Source organism: Plectropomus leopardus, chromosome 5 (assembly GCF_026936395.1).
Source record: "Plectropomus leopardus strain MGB_pleo_1.0 chromosome 5, ASM2693639v1, whole genome shotgun sequence".
NCBI classification, from domain to species: domain Eukaryota; kingdom Metazoa; phylum Chordata; class Actinopteri; order Perciformes; family Serranidae; genus Plectropomus; species Plectropomus leopardus.
This window is the reverse complement of record NC_142180.1, coordinates 35,311,696-35,333,103: the sequence shown is the minus strand read 5'-3', so window position 1 is coordinate 35,333,103 and position 21,408 is coordinate 35,311,696. Positions and strand designations below refer to the sequence as shown.

The 21,408-nt window shown below is 36.9% G+C and overlaps 1 protein-coding gene across 2 annotated transcripts; it reads left to right on the top strand.

The window, feature by feature from the left end:
- Window positions 1-73: 73 nt before the first annotated feature.
- Window positions 74-21,130, top strand: inpp5d (inositol polyphosphate-5-phosphatase D). 2 transcript variants are annotated; one of them, XM_042483692.2, is made up of 27 exons: window positions 75-369; window positions 898-961; window positions 5,272-5,407; window positions 5,504-5,654; window positions 6,490-6,630; window positions 6,713-6,803; window positions 6,892-6,969; window positions 7,773-7,850; window positions 7,949-8,072; window positions 9,454-9,560; window positions 9,972-10,074; window positions 10,159-10,355; window positions 10,427-10,544; window positions 10,642-10,738; window positions 12,492-12,630; window positions 12,951-13,059; window positions 13,505-13,593; window positions 14,400-14,481; window positions 15,287-15,376; window positions 15,461-15,571; window positions 15,653-15,732; window positions 15,818-15,905; window positions 15,982-16,128; window positions 17,691-17,754; window positions 17,837-18,040; window positions 18,982-19,418; window positions 20,065-21,130. In XM_042483692.2, the coding sequence occupies exons 1-27, from the start codon at window positions 230-232 to the stop codon at window positions 20,103-20,105; spliced, it is 3,306 nt and encodes a 1,101-aa protein (XP_042339626.2). In that variant the 5' UTR covers window positions 75-229; the 3' UTR covers window positions 20,106-21,130. The 2 variants fall into 2 exon arrangements, with proteins under 2 accessions (XP_087934212.1, XP_042339626.2); XM_088078086.1 differs by having other exon boundaries at window positions 74-369; window positions 5,272-5,654.
- The last annotated feature ends 278 nt before the right edge of the window (window positions 21,131-21,408 follow it).

The window sequence follows — 21,408 nt, the reverse complement described above, 5'->3', positions numbered from 1 at the left end:
CCTCCTCCTTAACTTCTCAAATGAGGAAGTTCATACCCGAGCTCGTAGCAGCTTCCTTTTACAACTTTCGGAGGCAGAGGATGAACAAGTGAAAGAAAAGACTTTTAAGGTGCGCACCATAAAAAATGAAAATAGCCAGAAAGAAAAACTGAGTCTACTTTTAGTTTGCTGGATTTAGTTTGAGTGCAGATGCAAAACTCTTGAGTTGACTCCTGGGGTGAGAAACAGGATGCCAAGTTACCAACCTTGGTGCCATGGTAATATAACTCGGTCCAAAGCTGAGGATCTACTTTCCAAAGCTGCAAGAGATGGAAGCTTCCTTATCCGGGCCAGTGAGTCCATACAGGGAGCGTATGCCCTCTGTGTTTTGTAAGTTAACATCACTTGTTTTCCAACTATTGCACTGACAGTTTATTTTGATGCAATTTCATTGAGTGATTCTTGTTCCTTGTTCAAAAAACTTTCATATCACGCAATTTAAGCTGTGTATGATCCTACGAAATGGAAAAAAAACATGACATGGCTGTTGTATTAATTGTTTTTCGCATTTTGCTCAACAAAAAATCACTAATCATCATTTGGGCATGTTTGATAAAATAATATAACATTATTAAAAGTTAAAAAGTCCTCTGCTGTAAGTGAATGTATTATATGACTTTTTTTCACACACACACTGTAGTGCAAGACTAGTTCCCTTTTATTTGCATCCTGAGCTGCCACAAAGCAACACCCTTTGCCCTCTGCAGCTCGTATCATTTTTTAAGGGAACCGTCATTTAAAAAGCTTAAAAAAGGGTGCATATCGAACACGCAGAATACACCAGCCAGCATGCTTTTTTACCCTGCGCACTGTACGTGTCTTTCTCCAGTAACAGACACTTCATTATTTTATTTACAGATACCAGAACTGTGTGTACACGTACAGAATCCTGCCGAGTGAGGATAAGAGGCTCTCTGTCCAGGTGGGTTGACAGTTTGACACAAATAATTATTTTAGGTCCAAAGTCAGATTGATTTCTGTGGTTGTGGAATTCTTGGTGTATTTTAAACCTGAGAAAATTTTCTTGATTTCTTTCCAAAGCATTGGAAAAAGGAAATGAACTGTGACGGAATAAATGAGCAAAAAACTAGCAAGAAAAGGTACAAGAAAATCACCAGAAAATTGGTGAAAAAAAGAATAAAAAACAACAACAACATTGTCTGTTGACAATTATTGCCTGGATTTTTAAAAATTATTTTCTAAATTCCCAAATTAGCAAGAAATTAGTCACAAGTACAAGAAGATTACCTGAAAATTCATTAAAAACAAAGAGGTAAAACAAGGCAAACAAAAAAAAAACTCTGAAAAGGAGCTTAAAATGTTCAGAGAATTCTGTAACATAAATTTAAATACTCAAGTTGGATAATTATAAATATATTTTTTTCCTGACTTTTTTCTTTTTTTCCCTGTAGCTTTTTTTTTTTTTTTTTTTTTTTAAAAATATTGTTTTAAATATACTATTTTCTTGCAATTTATGGAACGTTTCTTTTCAGGTTGTCTTTTTTTTTACCACATTTTTGCAAGAAATTGCACCAAAGTTCAAAGGTTTAATTACTTGTGCAAGGCGTCTGATAGCAGCACAACAAAAGGGATGTTGCTCCATATTTTAAAGTGTTAAAGCATATATGAAGATAAAGTTTGGAGGCCGATAAAACAAAACGACCAAAACAAAAGAAACATGCTGCAGCTTCAGAGGCAATGCCAATTAAAACAGCAAATACAATAAAAAAAAACAATGCATACAGTGAACATGCTGCATATAGAGAAATTCTGCATAGTCAAAAACCTGCAAACAACTGAAAACAAATGCAACAGAAAAGCGCTGCAGATACAATATAATCAACAAAAGTTCTCTAGACTTTTAGAGGGGTTGCTATTAACTAGCTAATGATACATGTCCACATTTCCCAATTTATTGTCTTTGTAAGCAGCCCTGCAATGCATTCTGGTAGTGCAGTGCTGCGTTTCAGGAGACAGGGCGTCCGCTCCATATTTGCATGAAGTTGAGGTCAGACCACTTTATGCAAATCAGAGGCGTCATCCAGCACAAATTCACCACCTCTCAAATGTGTTTGGCTTTCTGCTGCACTTTTTTTTTGCTTTTGCAGCACGATGACATTGTGTATTCATCTTGGATTTTGTTTCTGAAACTGCAGCACATTTCTACAGATGGAAATGTTTGGGCCATTTTATCACATTTATCATTTTTCGGTCACCGTATTTAAGTGCTATATCTCTCCATAAACAAAACTAACTGCTGGTATGCAACATTTTCAACCATGCTTAAGTCTACCAATTACACACTCAGTCTGTCCAATACTCTGATTTAGACTAAAACTACTCAACAACTTTTGGGAGGAATTACGTGAAATTATTGACAGACATTCATGGCCCCCAGAGGATGAATTGCAATCATCTAACACCATCATCACATAAAAATTTCGCTTTGTTCCACACTTTTGATTTCGACCAAAAGCTGTTTACATTCCCGTTGCCCTCAGCTGTACTTTGTGTTTAGTGTAAGCACATGTTAATTTTTGCCCTTAATTTGATTTGCAAATAAAAAAGGTAAAACAAAAAACTGCTCATCATCAGCTTATTAACATTGCAAACATGCTGACATTAGCATTTAGCTAAAAAACACAGACTGTCAGAGGTGCAGCCTCACAGAGCCACGAGCATGTCGTTAGGCTCTTAGTCTTGCTCTTGAATCAATCACATTTCCGTCAAAACTGAGCTGAGACAACTTTAAAATCAAATTTAACATTGAGCTCTTGTGTTTTTAGTATTACTCTGGATGACAAATCAATAAACAGCCACACTTGGCTGACAAAAACAAAGTCTCTCAATGTGTTAAACTTCCTGTATGAGGTGCAATAACAAATCTGCCATGAAAAATCCAGCCCACTTTCTGATGAAAAGAGCTCTCATGTCTCAAATGACTTCATCAGACCCAGGCTCTGCTATTTATTGGCATTTATTTTAGAATGTGTGTTTTTGCATTTGGAGTCACTTTTTTGTGCTACGTTTAGATGCCTATCACAAGTATTTAAAAATCTGAACTTGGTTTTATTTATTTTGAAAACATGGGGGGAAAAGGTAATGAGTAACTCTGAGGCACAAGGAAGACTTTTAAATGAGACAGCAAATAAGGAAATTGCAGTGACATTTTTGGGAACAATAAAAAGCAAAGGGGACTTTATTTTGCAGATCAGGAGGTACTTTATGGGCTTGATATCATTCTCGTTACCTTTGGTAATTAGATAATTACCGTACATCCACCTGGAGGAAGTGAAAGCAGCTGCTGCTTGTGAGTTATTATATATGCAGATATAATACAGTATCATCAGCATAGAGTTAAAGATTAAGAACATGAAACTATGTGGGAACATGCACAATTACCATGACAAAGGTGGACAAGGTTGAATACATTTTTATGCAATAACTGCACAAACGTGTTTTTTTTGGTAAAATATGCAGAGTACTGGAACTTGAATTAGGGTGATACTCATTAGAATGAAGTACCAGCATGTTATATTTTGTCTAACTAGAGTAATAATTAAACAGCATTGTCACTTTCTGTTTATTGCAGGTACTCATGATTGACTTATTGTACATATTAGGCAAATTTGACCTGTTTCCTGCTCAAATGGGCTGCATGTAAAGCCAGAAATATGCAGCAATAAATAAATAAATGGATAAATAGAAAAGTAAAACAAAACAACAACACAAAAAACACCCACCAACACAAAAACCTGGAAAATTATTGCAAGTTGTTTGACATTTTTCATAAAATCAAACCAATTTGCTTAAGGTTAAAAGTATTCAATAGCTTGTGAAATGTGTCCAAATGCAGCACAAGTGATCAGTCCAGGTTTTTAAGTGTTAAATTAATGGCACCTTTTTATTCCAGCTCACTATGATGCAAAGTTACAGTGATAGCAGTGATGGTGACAGTTCTCATGTTGAGGCCAGAGCTGGATCACTTCAGCTGTAATGGCAGTAACTCTAATTTTCAGAACAGAACTTAAAAAAAGGCTTGAAATCAGAGCTGCTTTGCTATAACATGGGTCCAACAATTGTGTTTGAGATGAGAGAAAAACTGCATAAAGGGACTAATGTGTCAAAAACCAGTTAAATCTTTTGCAACTCTTTAAACAGCTGTGCAAAGCTGCTGAACTAACGTAGCTGATGACTTGACTGCAGCTGTACTCTGATGGAGGAAGCCACAGACGGTGCAAGTAGACATATCTGACCTCACATGGGAAGTAAGGCTGAGAGATTATGTCACCTGGTCTGGTAACAAAAAACAAAAGTCTTTCCGAAAACAACACCACATGACATTTCAGTTTGGCTGAGGTCTGAGTACCATTATTCTGGACCCAGAATTAAGTTTTACCTCACACAGAAAGACAAAACCACTTTTTTCACCTAAGAAACATTGCAAAAGTACGGTCGTTCCTATCCTATCAAGATGCTGAAAAATGTATCCATGCTTTTATTTCGAGTCGATTAGATCATTGCAATGCTTTTTTTACTGGCCTTTCGAAACAGTCAGTTGAGAAACTTCAATTTATTCAGAATTGTGCCGCCAGAAATTTAACCACAACAAGGAAGAGGTCGCACATTACCCCGGTTTTAGCCACACTCCACTTGTTTTTAAAGCTCTTAGTGGTTTGGGAAAGGTCGACATTGCAGACTCTCTGTCGGTCTATAATCCTCAAAGAGCTCTCAGAGCTTCTGCTGCTTTTAAAATACACACAGTTATACATACAGGAAAATAGGCAGCGCAGCTTCTGTTAACTGTGCTCAAAAATGATGCAATACCCTTCCAAGAACTACAAGAGAAGTTGTGAACATTTTTAAACAACAGCTGACAACCTATTTATTTAGTCTGGCTTTTAATTATTTTTTATCAATTCTAGTATTTTTTGCTATTCTTACTTGTCTCTGTGCTTTTTACTTTGACTTTACTATCTTTTATGTCACCACCTGCCCTTTAATTGTCTTATGTTGTTGTCTTCTTTGTGTATGTGTGTGTTGCATTTTTATTGTGAGGCACTTTGAGCTAAGTGCTCTATAAATAAAGTTTATTATTATTATTATTATTATTATTATTATTATTATTATTATTATTATTGTTGTTGTTATCATTATTATTATTATTATTATTATTGGGTTTTTATTAATATTATTATTGTTATTATATGTCTGCGGTCGTCTGCTCTTCAGGCATCTGAAGGAGTTCCCATCAGGTTCTTCTCTATGCTGCCGGAGCTGGTGGAGGCGTATTACAGCCCCAACATGGGTCTGGTCACACACCTGCAGTACCCCGTCCAGAGGGAGGAGGAGGCAGACGAGGAGCCAGGTCAAACAACTTCACCTCAGCTGCACAGTGATGTCAAAATGTCCCTGTCAAAGATTTTTAAAATTCCTAAACGTCCTTTTTGTCTTTGTCCTGCAGAATCCAATAATCTTCCACCGCAGCTTCCACCCAGGAACTTCCTAGCCAACGACGTGAAGGACAGCGACCCTGTGAGACCGTCCTCTGAGCAGCCCTGCAAGTCCCTGTCAGAGACCTACCTGACGAGGCTGCAGCACATGGACCTGTCCTCGTACGCTCACTTTTAACTCTTAAAATTAGCACCACAGATCATTTCTCTTGCAAAGTTTCTGATAGTCACTGGCTCAGCAAAACATCCCAGCGAGCAGAGAACGTTCTCACAACACCGGTTAACGTTTCCTTCACGCTTCAATAATGTTTTAAAGAAAAACATTTTAATCTAATGTTCAAAGAACGTTTTAGGGATGTTTATGACTCCAAATAATGTTCCTTTAAAGTTAAACACTGACTAAGACGTGACGTTATAACTGCAACACTCTGAGGATGTTTTGGTGATGTTGAGGTGTGACAGCTCATAAAATGTTCTTTTTTATGAAATGTTCCCAAAATGTTACATGAGAACATAGGAAGAACGTTTGCAAAGCAACATTCAAAACATGTTATTAAGGCCTGAGATTACACATTTTTAATGAAAATGTAATGTGTTAAAAAAAACAACTTTTTAAACATTTTTTTTATGTTCATAGAGGTTGTTTCCCTAAATATAAGAAGAACGTTCTGGGAACTAAAAGAAAACATTACTAAAACATTGCGCTGTACCATTCTCAGAACGTTTTTGGAACCAAAAATTGCTCGCTAGGTTGACAATTAGGGAGTGAATGTGAGGTTATACTTCAAACCAACATGGTTTAATGACCTTTTAATTTATCATTAGTTCTTATTAGTTCTTAACGTATAAAATAAACATCAATAAAACCGTCTCTCAGACAGTTACAGGCCGTCACGTAATACACAGGCAGAAAAGTGTGTACAGTGCGATTATTCCTACGCAGTGACTTTGCTTTCAATAATGAGACAACAGTTTTCTCTGTGTTTTATATTTCCAGAATATCAGAGGAGCATCAAATGGCGATCCAGGAATACTTCAGGACCTCAATCTGCTCCGACGCTGAGCAAGTCCAGTACGGTTACCCTCACCTCCCCGGCCTCAAGAAGCTAACAGTGTCAATCTGCAAGAATCTGAACAGGTACAATTACCAGAATTTATTCTTTGGACTATAATGCATCGGGCTGATTTAAACACCATCTGACCTTTTTTGTGTGAGACAGTGAAATTTCCCGCATCCTGCCGGTTCTGGAGGTCTTTCACAGAGCGTTGGACCAGCAGCTCTCTCCGGGGATTGGACAGTTTCCAAAACATGTGAGTACTGCCGTTTATCCTTAGCAGCATTATAAACTCGCACAAATACAAATCCCTTATTATTGTGTATTGTTTCCTTTATTTTCAGATTTCTGGCGATTCAGGTCAATGTGTGTCCTATCGGCTTGAGCGACTGACAAAACTGCTCTACTCTATAGAAGATAAGGTAAAGGGCTTGTTCATTAACCCTTTGAAACCTGAGCTAATTGGCTTGATTTCTTCCAAAAACAGGGAAAGAAGGCATGTTTAAAATAATGAATAAAACCCAGGTGTTTACAGGGGTCCCTGTTTATTCATCTGGTTACTTAATATTTATTTTTTCCTAGTTTATCTTGCTCTTTTTTTCTGCAAATATTATTGTAAAATTGTGGATATTTGTGGGTGTGTGCATATTTTTAGTAAATTTGAATATAGGTTTAAATTAATAAGGAAACTGATTAATTAAAATTCAATGACTTATGGAGAAGGTTTGGTAATAAATAAGTTTGTACTTCTTCTTGACTTTTTTTCCCATGTCACCCAACCCTACCTGAAAACAGCAAATTTAAAGAAATGACCTGACTAAAAATGCTACAAAAAAATAAAAAATAATAATCTTAAAAACGAAAATTCTGTGGTCTCATTTAAGATATATATTCAAAATATAAATTTATTGATACTTTTCCCTAGTTATTTGAAAATTTTATAATGTTTCTCTCTCTCTAGGCTAATTTTCAGGTGATTTTTTGGTCACTGTTTACTGTTTTTTTTACAATTGGCACAACATTTTTGTCAAGTTGCTGATTGCCTTTTTCCCGTGTGTTGGAAAGAAATCGAACTAATTTGCTCATCTTTCTTAAATGCTTGTGAAAGGCGTCTGAATGCAACAAAAGAAAACTGGTGTAAATCCAGGTTTCAAGGGGTTAACCAAAGAACTGATGTAAGTTACAGATGATGAACGACGTCTTTATTCTTTCTCTTTATTTCCAGGCGAAAAGTTCTCTGCTTGAGTCTGTTGGACACGACGGAGGTCACAGGAAATCTCTCATACCGCTCGTTACATTTGAGGTGCTTCTCTAAAGTAGTTACTGTTTTACAAAGCAAAAGGATGTAAAATGTCTGGAGGGTTTGTGGTGTATTTGACTCGTTTCCTCTTTCACTTGCAGGTCAAGCAAGAATCTCTGGGTATTTCCACAAAGATGTTCCTGAAAGTGGATGTTGAAAGTGGGAAGCTCTACTTAAAGAAGTCGAAAGATGGGCCTGATGACAAATTCTTTGTTCACAACAAAAGTAAGAAATCACATCGCTCTGTAATCTCATTTCTTTATGTTTTTTTAGCCTTGATTCTCTGAATACATGAAGTTCACAGTTTTGTTTTTTAGTGAAATTTCTTGGCAACTATTGGATGGATTGACGAACATTTAGGTACAAACCTTCATGACTCCCTCGGGATGAGTTATAAAAACTTTAATGACCCCTTAACTTTTCGATCTGTCTTTTACTCCAATTAGCATTAGCTGCTAACATGCTAAATCAAAATTTGACCAGCTAAACATCTGAATGAACTCATTGTGAGCATGTTGGCTTGCTATAGTTAGCATGTAGTCCAAAGTGCCATTGTGCCTTAATACCATGGATATATGAAGAGAACTGGATACAGCGTTTTCAATTCATTCTATGGAAGCCGCATTGTTGATCCCACAATGCACTGGGGCACGAGAGACTTTTGCTGGCTGAGTGGCTAACTTTAACCCTTCACTAACATGAATGAGTAAAAAATGATTTAATTGTGAGGCTGTTCTAGACTTTCAAAATGTTATCAGACTGATATGTCGTCTCTTTTACAACGTCTACGGGAAAAAGTTTTTTTGGGCCCAATGGTATGGTGGCCCTAAAGTGCAAAATACAACGACAAATCCAAAACACAAAGCACAAAACACAACCGCAAATCAGAAAACATAACCGTAAATATGAAAACACAACCGTAAATATGAAAACACAACCGTAAATAAGAAAACATAACCGCAAATAAGAAAACGCAACCGTAAAAATGTGTTTTCTGGTTTGCGGTTGTGTTTTCTTATGTTGTTGTGTTTTGTATTTCAGGGCCGCCGTACATGGCATCATGTGACGGGCCCGGAAGTTGAAATTGCACGTTATGGCTACTTCGTCAAATGATGATGATCAAATGTTTGATCCACACTGATGAACAATAAAGTTCTGTAAACGGGGCGTGAAGCGTGCTGCATGCTCCAGCTGTTTTGGCAGCTCAGGAAAGTGGATATTTCGACCTTATTGTGCTGTATGATGCACAGAATAATAACAAAACGCTAAACATTGAAGGGTGAGCCAGATTGTATCCCAGATTTTTTTTTTGTTGTATCAAACTGGTGTGAGTTTTTTTTCGTGTCATTAACGTGATGCCCTGTAAATTTGAATGATATCAGTGTTTTATATCATTTATCAAATTGTTCTGAAAAACATATTAACAATATCGTTTGCTACTGTCATCTTTATATTCGTGGTGAAGACTCTGCCATCTACATGAGTTATAGATGTTTAGTTATTATAGTTATTGCATTTGGTGCGGTTGACCCTTTATATTTTTTAACGACTGCATTAAACCATCACTAAGGCTCATTTTGATAACAGTATTGTGATTATTTTTCAGTCCTGCAGTTGGTAAAATCCCAGAAAATGCACGCCAAACTTGTCATCGTGGCGGAGACGGAGAAAGAGAAGATTTTACGTAAAGAGTTTGTGTTTGATGACACAAAGGTAACAAACAGCTGACTGATTAGCTTGGTCCTGATTTAGCCGAAACCAGTTTCCTGGAATCAACGTTAACTATTTATTAATCAGACATGACATTAGTGGAGATTTAATTAGCATTAAATCCACAACTATCAAAATATTGTGTTTAAAATATTACTAAATCCCAACCAAGGAATTAGTGACATCACCTTTTTCCTAATTCTCCCACCAAATTTCATACATGCAAAAACAGAAATACAGAAATCTTAAAAGAAATAACCAATAGCTGTTTAAACAGAAAATAGTGTGTTCATGTAGCAGCCCACTGAGAAAATGTGTTTTTAGGGGCTTTAAGTTTTCAGTCTGGTGTTAGCTCATGAGGTGCATATACGTTTAAATGTGTCAGAAATGACGTTCTTTTAAATGTCCCACCAGAAAAGGGAAGGTTTTTGCCAACTTCTCCAACAAATGAAGAACAAACACTCTGAAAAGCCGGAGCCTGACATGATCACAGTGTTTGTTGGCACCTGGAATATGGGTAACAATGCGAACATCTCAATAAATTGGAATTTATGACTGATATTGAAGCTACACAGTAAAATACTTCTCTATAAACCTGCAGGAAATGCCAGTCCGCCCCACAACATCGACTCCTGGTTTCAGTGTAAGGGTCAGGGGAAGACACGAGACGACACGGCGGATCACATCCCGCATGATTTCTACGTCATCGGGACTCAGGAGGACCCTCTGGGCGAGCGGGAGTGGGCCGACACGGTGAAAGGCGTCCTGAGGAAAATCACAAACATCAGCTTCAAACAAGTGAGTGACGCTGACAAAGTGACCGAAAATTACAACTGAATGAAGCTGATGCATCTCCTTCTGACGTCCAGGTGGCGATCCACACTCTGTGGAACATCCGGATCGTGGTCCTCGCCAAGCCCGAGCACGAAAACAGGATCTCCCACGTTTTTTCAGACAGCGTGAAGACGGGAATCGCCAACACTCTGGGTAAGCAGTTCCACCTCTCCACCAGCCGTTTAGTGACCTGATGATGATAAAAGTTCAACGAACAATCACCCGTCATCACTTGACGTTTGTTTTTTAGGAAACAAGGGAGCGGTGGGAGTGTCGTTCATGTTCAACGGTACGTCGTTTGGCTTCGTCAACAGTCACCTGACCTCTGGAAGTGAGAAGAAACTCAGGTGAGCAACACTTTTAACAAAGCCAAGTTCAAATAGTACAAATAAATACTGTAAATACAAATGCTGGAAACATTACCTATTGATATGTGTTATTATAATGATAAAAATAACTTTATTTATGTAGCACCTTTAAAAACAGTTGTTTAACAAAGTGCTTTGCCATTCAAAGCAGAGGCATGAACTCTTTATTATTCCCTAACAGAGGAAAGTCTGTAACAGTCAAACAAAAAGGCCAGAGCAAGATAGAAATACAAAAGGTCAACAAAAATGAAGCAAGTAAGAGGAATAAAAGTAAATAAAACAGGCAGATCACCAAAAAAAAGTTTTAGAAAATAAAAGATTAAATGCAATAAAATATGACAACAGTAATGACATCACATTGACACCCTTTTCTTATCTTTTTTCTTGTTGTTATGGTTTGGACGTCTCTCTGTAAAGAACAAAAAGTCTCTAAATCAGACTGTGAAATGGTTAAATAAGCAGATCAGTGAACTCGGCATTCCTGTACACCAGAAGCTTACAGCGGATCGCTAATGCCATTTTAAATGATGAATTTCACTCTTTGTACATTGACTTTCAGCTTCTCCCCTCTGGAAAGAGGTTTTGAGTCCCGAGGTGTAAAACTCATATAAAAACAGCTGCCATCAAAGTGGTGAACAAGCTGCAGGAAGATTGCATGAAATTACACATTGCATAAGAGCCTGTATTTATGATTTATTTATTCACAGTTTTTAGATTGTTTTTATTTAAATTTAATGTTTTATTGGTATTTATTATATATTTAATATTCTGATTTAGCACTGGAGCACTTTAATTTGTGTAATCTTCTTTTTATGTTTTATCTTTTTATCTTCTCGTCATGTTTTTATTCTGTATGTTGTCTGTGGCATCTGACTGAATGGATGCTTTTGCACTTTATACTGCAAACCAAATCTACCTATGGATGCATATAAAGTACCCTGACCCTGACCTGAACCTTTCACTTTTCACAATGCCATTTTCATACCCACCTCTTCACAGTTTCAATTTCAGTTCAACACTAAAATCTCTCTAAACATTTTCCTGTCAAGCTGCCAAATCTCAATGACAATTCCTATAAATGCTCATGTGGGCGCTCATTAATTAAGAAACACACATACTGTCAAAAATATGATAATAATTATTTCAGTAAAAAGATCTGCTGAGTTTGAGGATAGTTTGCATATTTTACTGTATAAATTGGCCGCCAGTTTTCGCCACAGAAAGAGGCACTTCTTTGCCGCATAATTAATATGAAAAAAATGCTTTCTGTTGTTTAATTTTACACTCCAGCTGACTTACTTAAGCAACAATATTATTCATTGATATTTGTTGTTTTAGTGACTACTTTGTCAGTTTTGGGGCACCATATCTCCACCAGCGCCTCCTCTGCATGTTTTTAGATATTCTATTCTTATAAAAAAAGATAAAGATAGGATCTTTACTGTATATAAAAATACAAAATTAACTACCAGTAAGATTTTAAGTTATGTAAGTACATTTATGCATGTAAGTATAGTTTTTGCTACAATACAGTCCAAAAATTTCACGTTTTGTTCGACTACCAATCAAGAAAAATTCCATCAATGTGTTATTTTCTAGTTTGATCTCAATTCAGGAAATGTCCACATAATTTTTGGATTTAACTTTAATTTATTTATCAATGTTTTGCTAAAGAACCTCTGTCGTTATTATGTCACATTATTGATGTTCATGCAATAATTTGTGTTTGCAGACGCAATCAAAACTACTTTAGCATCCTGCGATTTCTGAATCTGGGAGATAAGAAGCTCAATCCGTTTGACATCACACATCAGTTCACTCACCTCTTCTGGCTCGGTGATTTGAACTACCGAGTCGAATTCCCGTCTACAGTAAGTTGTTGCAGTTTGCTGTGTAGAAATAAGACAAAAGCAAATGCAATATGATATAAGATGCTGCGTGGACTTGCAACCAAATTAATTGAGCTTCTTTTGTTGTAAATCTTGCTAAAAAACAACATGCAGATTCTCAAATTCACAAGCTGTGTCTGATTTTATGAAATGTGTCTTGCCATGACATCTGCCTCAGAGATCCAGCGGTATTTCAGTGAGCGGTGCGTTGAAGAGCGTGCTGATTGTCAGGTGTCTGAGCTCTCAGCTGCGAGTACTTTTAGGCAGGAAAAGTCACCACTTTGCACTGTTTCCCTTCACAGGAAGCTGAGCACATTGTGACAAAGATCAAACAGCAGCAGTACCAGGAACTCCTGAGCAAAGACCAGCTCAACATGGAGAGGAACGATGGGAAGGTCTTCTTGCATTTTGGTGAGAATATTCATTGATCATACTTTTTTTTTTCTGTATATATATATTTGAGTAATAGTATCTTCATAGTTTTTTTTTTTTTAAATTTCATTTTTATTTTATTTTATTTTATTTTATTTTATTTTATTTTATTTTATTTTATTTTATTTTATCCCTCCTTTTATTTTATTGCTCCTTTTATTTTGTTTTTGATAAGTATCTTTTCACTTTTACTTTAAAAAAATTTTTTTTTAAATGCACGAATGGAAACCTGACACATTTCTGGAGCTGCAGTTGTGCTGTAATTTAAGCATCAGTTAATAAAAATAAATCTTTGCAATAGAATATTCATTGATCATCCTCGCTTTTGATGCATGTGTTTTTCTATATTAACTCGGTGCATTCATTTATTGTTAGCATGCATAAAAAAACAAGTCTTCCTTATAGTAATTCATTTTGATTATAGATGAAGAGGAAATCACGTTTGCACCCACGTATCGCTTTGAAAGAGACACACGTGAGAAGTATGCCTACACAAAGGCCAAGGCCACGGGGGTAAGCTTGTACTCAGTCAGTCTCTCACCTGTTCGGCTCCTGTCAGGCCCCAAAATCCAGAAAAAAACAACGACAGCACTGAATATTCGAAACATGGGTTTTACTTTAAGTCATCTCGGTTAAGAAGTCCATGTGAAGATTTGTTGTGGCTCATAGAAAATATGATACAACTAATCTACAGAGACCGAAAAATCAATTTAAAATTTCCACTTTTTGACGAAAAATCATGAATTCCAATCTCTTTATTGATCCATATCAACAAGACTGATTGATTATGTTTCTACAAAAGAAATAACTTGGCCTCTGATTCATAACCGGCCAGCTTCTTTTGAATGCTTTCCGCCTTTTAAACGTGGAGCGACACACTTTTCTTGTGCTGCATTCACATGCCCTTTACCAGGATTTAACGCTTTGGACCCTGTGAAAATTGTTGTAATTATTTATTCATGTTTTTTTCAAGATATAGGAAAAAAGGGTGATGAGCAACTTGGTAAGAAATATTCCACAGATTGCAAAAGAAAGTTAGTAGACTTTGAAAAAATATTCATAAAAAGGTAGAGAAAATTTCTGGAGAAAAAAAAACAGCTTAGGAAAAACTATATTTATAATTATCATAACATACTACTATACTAATTTCTTGTTAATTTTTGGGCCGTTTCTACTGTTGTTGCTCACTGCTTTCTTTCTGTGTTTTTAAAAAGCAGAAATCAAGCCAATTTTCCCAGGTTACAAAAGTTTAACTGCTGTGAAGCCTGCTTTGTGAAAACTGTTGTATTCAGTATTTATGTGTGACTTAAACTCTACAGACAAAATACAATTTGCCCTCATGGTGTGATCGTGTCCTGCGGAAGTCCTATCCTCTGGTTCATGTTGTCTGCCAAGCATATGGTGAGTAACTCAAAATGAGCATTTTTGGTTTTGCTTTATTTGACAGCGTCCATAATTTCTTAATAATTACTTCACAGGTCACAGAAAATCTACTGTTTAGACATTTCATGAAACTTAATGTACAGGTGTAGAACCGATGAAATTTTGGACCAGATCCGAATCATGGGACGGGAACACAAATTATTTTTCACTTTCGTTAACTTTACAAGATAGGACATTTGGCCTTGGCTAAAGTCTGTGCTCTTTAAGTGTCCTTTAGTTTTCTATGGTTTCCTAGGAAGGCTGTTTGCATTGACAGCCAATCACGACATAAACAAAATTATTGACATGCATGTTGAAGTATTACGCGTGCCATTGGAGGAGAAAAAGTATGAAAGTCTTCAGCTCAACAAATATGGAAGATACATTTTCAGTTAAAATAGGTATATTTATTCAGGTTTACAGAGAGCTTTTCTTTCAAGCAACATTTTATTTCTCCATGTAATTAGTACCCTTTTGTCCCTGGAAACTTCCAAAGAAATTATTTAGAAATGATGGAAAATATGCACCTGTGCAGTGGGGTTTTAGCATGTTTGTTTGGTTTTAAAGGGGCTCACACATGAAGATCAGTTTATTTGTCATGAGCAAGACTTAACCTGTGAAAGCACTTGTTTAATGCGCTTCAGGGGTTTGGTGTTTGAAAGGTTCTCGCCTTTCTCAGGCAAAGCAAACTAGGGACTGAAAGTCAGTATATATATTTATTGAAGGTTTGCTGGAGTACATCTTCAACAATATTTAATGAGCAGTACTCATTTCCAACCTGCAGGGTGCACAAACGACATCATGACAAGTGACCACTCACCGTTATTCGCCTCGTTCGAAGTCGGAGTCGCCTCACAGTTTGTCTCCAAGCAAGGTATGAACCCCATCTACTCACTGCAGATGACTTTATGTTGTCCGCTCTGAAAGCCAATGTCGTCATTTTTGCTTTTATTTTCAGATCCGAACAGTGTGCCTCAGGGTGGGATCCAGATCATGAACTGCGTGGCCACCTTGTTGACGAAATCAAAGACAAAGTTCTTCATCGAGTACCACTCCAGCTGCTTGGAGAGTACGTTTCGTCTGTTTGACTGAAAGTGTCACTTTCTACATTAAAATTTTATAAAAACTAATATTTATCTAAATGTTACAGAAACAGTCAAGACCTCAGAGGGAGAAAACACGGAGCACTCGGATGGGTCAATAAAAGTTTGGTTTGGCATCCACGTTGAGGTAAATTTAGGAAGAAGCTTTCAGTGTTGAGGATGAGTTATCTCTGACAAGTCGTCATCATTTGTGGTCTTTTCTGTCTTTCCAGCTCACGCCGATCATCTCGGACCCAGAGTACCTTTTGGACCAGCACATCCTCATCTGCGTGAAGTCGACGGATAGCGACGAGTCTTACGGTAATGAACTTAGACACAGTTTGTAATGTCGATACACCGAGCTGAGCAGTACTTACTGGTGTCTTGTTTTCCAAAGGTGAGGGCTGCATTGCTCTGCGAGCTGCACAGTTCTGCTACACCGAGTTTCAGATCACGCTGACTCACCACGGAGAGAAGACGGGAACTTTGACAGGCGGCATCCAGCTAAACACCTCTGAGGGCAAAACCACTGAGAAGTTATACGGTGAGTCTGGAAATCAGCTCAGGACACTAAAGAAATATTTAATTCCCCAAACATCATTTGTTTATCAGTTATTCATTCATTACGTTGAATTCATGAAGAAAACATGAGGCGGGAATACCTCCCACGTCATTTTCCTATAAAAAGGTACGATTGTGTAAAAGAGGGGGTAAATTTGCTTCGCCTTTGAGCCGGCAAGGGAGGTAGGACCAATTTCAAAAAGGTGTCTATGAAAGAGAATCAACCGGCAGGACGGGACGATGAGCAGGACCAGTGTGACCTTTTGACAGCATTTTTTGTGTACGACCAACTGCAGGAGATTTAAAAAGCAGCTGAAAATAGTTAGCCGTGAACTCAAAGAAGAAGAAAAGATGACGTTATGTGTCCACAAATTGGTCAGACAATGAAATTCGGGGGCTTCTTACCCTCTGAGCAGAGGATGAGATCAGAAGCACATAATAAAGATGGTAAATAATTGTTATTGCCAAGTTATGCTGTTGTTTTTGTTTAGAAAGCGCTGCTGACACGTATGTAATGTTCGCGCTAGAGGCCAACACTGTTGTGTTAAACGTTACTCTCTTTTGTTTCCACAATGTCGGCATGCTGTCTAAAATCATACACCTAAGTGGCATGATGTCACATATGTTTTTGGTTCTGTGTAAAAAGGCAAAGACGACGTCAAGAAGGGACTTTACAACACAACTTCTGTGTAAAAAGGGCAGCCGAACAGTTAAAAAAAGCATGAAAAAAACTAAATTTTTTAAACAAAAATGGAGAAAATTCTTGATCAATTTAAGTCATAGAGGTCCGTGTTTAACAATAGCAAAACTATATCAAACATAAATTCTCATACAGCTCGTGCAGTATAATCCTAGTCTTATTTACACATTCGTATACGCAGTACTTCTCAGACAGCCCTTTTAAAAAGGGAAACTGAGGTGACTCTACAAAGACAGACTCCACTGACAAACGTGGTAATTTTACCTCGCTGAACACAGGAGCTGCTGGTCTACCGCTGCCTCGATCAGTTAATTTATTTGTGTCATTGTGTGTTTTTGGTGTTTTAAAGGGTTAATTTGGATTCATCAAATTCAGACAATAACAAAAACCGACTGATCGAGGCACTGGTGGGACAGCAGCTCCTGCGTTCAGCGAGATAAAATTTCTGTTTTTGTCAGTGGAGTCTGGCTTTGAAGAGAGCGTAGACACGTTTCTAAAGAAGTTCAGTTTCCGATCAAAACTGGTTGTCAGTTTGTGAAGTACTGAGCATACGACTGGATAAATGAGACTTGCGTTATGGCTTGTAAACAAATATTTTGATATCATTTTGCTGTTAAATAAAAAAATAAATGTGGACCAATATGACTTCAATTCAACAAGAATTTTCTCAGTTTTTGGATTCTTCGTTCACTGTGGAGGTATGCGAGATAACAATGTTTTCTTCATAAATTCAGCGTAACACAGGGAGTATTTGATATACAAATTATCATTTGGCAGGTGAAGTTTTCCTTTAAAAGGCTTTTTATTTCAATTCTTCATTAATTCCTTTTTTTCTCTGCTTTCAGATTTCATCAAAGTTGAAAGAGACGACACTGTCACCTCAAAAGGCAAATGCGGAGACCCAAACAAGTGAGACTTTTTTCCTCAAGTTACTTCAAAATACTTCATATTTGACCCTTGGGTGTTAAATTTTCTGTTTTCTGTTTGGCAGGTTTTCCGTCACTCAAGCTCACGATATTTCTAACCCCAGTTACATGGGCGTGTCCTTCAGAAGTGGCAACGTGACGGATAGAGGATGGAGTTACAGCATGCCACCAAAAAATCTCCCAGTCGCCGGACAAGGAAGCAAAGACATCAAGAAGAGCAGTTATGACGTTAGCACACGCAGTCCCACAGGAAAACCTTTGAACCCCATGTAAGTCCCAAAAGTTACAACCAAAATTCACATTAAGGCATATTTTTATTACTGTGGTCCAGGTTTGTGTACCAGCCTGCCTGAAGCCCTGAGGGCCGCAGAGGGGGTTTATATTTTTAACAGCAAACTCAAGACCTACCTTTTTAGTCTGGCTCTTAATTGAAATTTACCTATTTATTTATTTATCTATTGACTATTTAATTATACATTTTAATCTGTTTTACTAGATGATATATAATTTTATTATTTTTTACATTTTTATCTATTGTTATACTTCATCTTCTTCTTCTTCTTCTTCTTCTTCTTCTTCTTCTTCTTCTTCTTATTATTATTATTATTATTATTATTATTAGTATTATTATTATTATTATTGATAATGTATTTATTTCTTTTTAGTCTGTTTTACTAGATGGTATATCATTTTATTATTATTATTTTTTTTTTACACTTTTATCAATTTCTTTCCTTTGTGCTATATCCTTCCATTTACCTTTTGTCTCCTATTTAGATTATTTTCTTCCTATTATTATTATTATTGATAATTTATTTATTTCTTTTTAGTCTGTTTTATTGTTTTACTAGATGGTATATCATTTTATTATTTTTACATTTTTATCTATTATTATACTTTGTGCTGTTATCCTTCAATTTACCTTTTATCTCCTATTTAGAGTATTTTTTATTCATTTATTATTAGTAGTATAAGTATTAATTTTAAAAAATATTTATCTTTTTATCTTTAGGTGTTAGCCTGCCTCACTTATGGTAGTGTTTCCTGAGTTCCCAGTTTTAATGAGTGCTCTTAGTTTTAGTGCTTTAATTAACTGATTAATTAGAAGTGTGTGTGTGTGTGTGTGTGTGTGTGTGTGTGTGTGTGTGTGTGTGTGTGATGATATGATCGAGTAGAAAGTAAAAACTGAATCTGATCTGCTGTTTCACAGGGCTGACATTGAGAAGGGGTCTGAGATGTTTGACAATCCGTTATATGGTTCAATGGGAAAATCACGGGGCAAGGACCAGGACCACCTACAGAAGGACCTCCTCACACCTCCAGATCCCAAATTTACATCCTCCAAACCAGCAGACGGAGACCCCGATCGGCCCCCGCTGCCCACGCCACGAAACCGCTCCTTCACCTGCTCAGAGACCAAACCTCAGCCTCCCGGCCCCGTCGCCTCCCTTTCCTCAGTACTCAAGAAACCCGTCATGCCCTCGCGCTCTGAAGGCGGCGTGGTGCACAGCCGGCCCCCTTTGCCCTCCAAGTCGCGGCCGGGCGTCCCGGAGCCCCAGAACCCCAGAGACTACAGAGACAGCTCCGAACTGCCCTGCAAACTCAGACCGCCAGCAAGACCTGGACAGCCTCAGACTCACAAAGACAGTAAGGAAAACTCTGATAGTCTTATGCCGGGTTCAGACTACACAACATGTATTTATTTATCTACTATTATTTATGTTTTTGTTCTTTTCAGAATATTGCAGAAAGTTATAATAGTACACTCTTATACTGTTTTAAACCGGCATTACATCTATACTATATTTTCAAAAGTCAATAAAATAATATAAAGTAATATAAAATAAAAACTACATAAATACGTCTCTTCCTGGCATTGAGCTTGATAGGCCTGCTGCTTTTATTTGTAGGCTGTCTGCGCCTGGATTTCAGCGCCCAAATTTTCTCTCTCATATCAAAATACTTAATTGAAATGTCTTTCTGAAAACATTTTAAGCGAGAAAGAAGCTCTTCAGTTCCTGAATTTTTCTTTCTTTTTTTTAGTTTCTAGAGTTCAGTTTCAGTTTCATGCAAAAAAGACGCAGCAAACGTGACGCAGTCGAAGTACTGTGCTGCGTATAGACAATAAATAGGAAGCAAAGAAATGACGGACACGTATCATAACATGCATGTCTCATTACTGGGATGTCATGAGGCAACTGTTGTTGCAACTTTTGCTTGCTTTTCCGGATCAGAGACGACATCCTACGACAAATATAAACACATGATAATGCAAAGTCTTTGTTTTTTTTAGTGCATCCTGAAGTTCCCAAGATGGGCCGGTCTGTGAAGTGAGACGAGTGATGATCAGCACAACTGTACAGCTTCCTGCTCTGCATTTTTGGAAATTTTAACTACAGTCTCTCCCTTGTGATCTGTATCACTCATTTGTGTTTCATTTGTATTAAAGGAAGAGTTTTGCATTTTGGGGATGTAGCCTTTTCATATGCTGAGAGTTAGATGTGAAGAGCGACACCACTCTCATTCAACTTTAGCAATTTTTGGTTCTAAAAACATTCTTCAAATGATACAATGCAACCAATGCAATGTTTTGGTAATGTTTTCAGCAGCAAGTTTTCTTTATGTTCCCAGAACGTTCTTCTTAAATTTATTGTAACAATCTCTATAAACATTGACTTTTTGATTTTTTTTAATGTTAACATCACATTAAATTACATTTTCATTAAAAAAAAGTCTGTAATTCCTCAATAACATTTTCTGAATATTACTTTAAAAAACGTTCTTCCTTTGTTCTCATGTAACATTGTGGGAACGTTTGATAAAAATAACATTGTATGATGTGTCACCTCTCAACATCACCAAGACATCCTCACAATGTTGCAGTTATAACGCAATCAGCATTTAACCTTAAATGAACATTAATTGAAAGGATAAACATCCTTAAAACGTTCTTTGAACATTAGATTAAAATGTTTTCTTCAAAACATTATTGCAGCTTGAAGGTAACGTTGGCCAATGTTGTGGGAAGGTTTCCTGCTTGCTGGGAAGTCTGAACATGATATTGATCTTCTCATCTGATTCTCAGCAAAAAAACAAACAGGTGTATTTTCCAAAATGTCAAAACTTTTCCTTTAAAGTGATAAAAACAGTAGTGAAACTTTTCAGACTTCTGCTAAGCTTTCAATTAAGTATAAGTTTGAAATTGCTGATAAATGTTAGTTACATTTCATGTCGAATTTCACACTATACATTCACTGGCTAATGAATGTTTACCACACAGTATTATCTTGCACAGACAGTAACATGTTTGCCATGAAAATGTACAATAAATGCTTAAATAAATTCAGATATCAGCTTGATTTTGTTATTTCAGATCTTTCTGAGGTCACGATCTTTGGGTGTGAGCGTGTAGATAAAAGCCTCTGCAGCAGAGAGCAGTCCGGTGCTGCAACACTGATCATCTGCCTCCATCTGCCGGGGCCGAAAAAGAACTGCATGCAGACTGATGATCACAAGTTAGCCAGATAAAGTATTTACATCATGGAGGATTTTCTACTCGACATATGAACTGCTATATTTTCTGATGTTATTATCCAAACACTCAATGCAAATCCCTTTTATGCGAATACTCACTTGG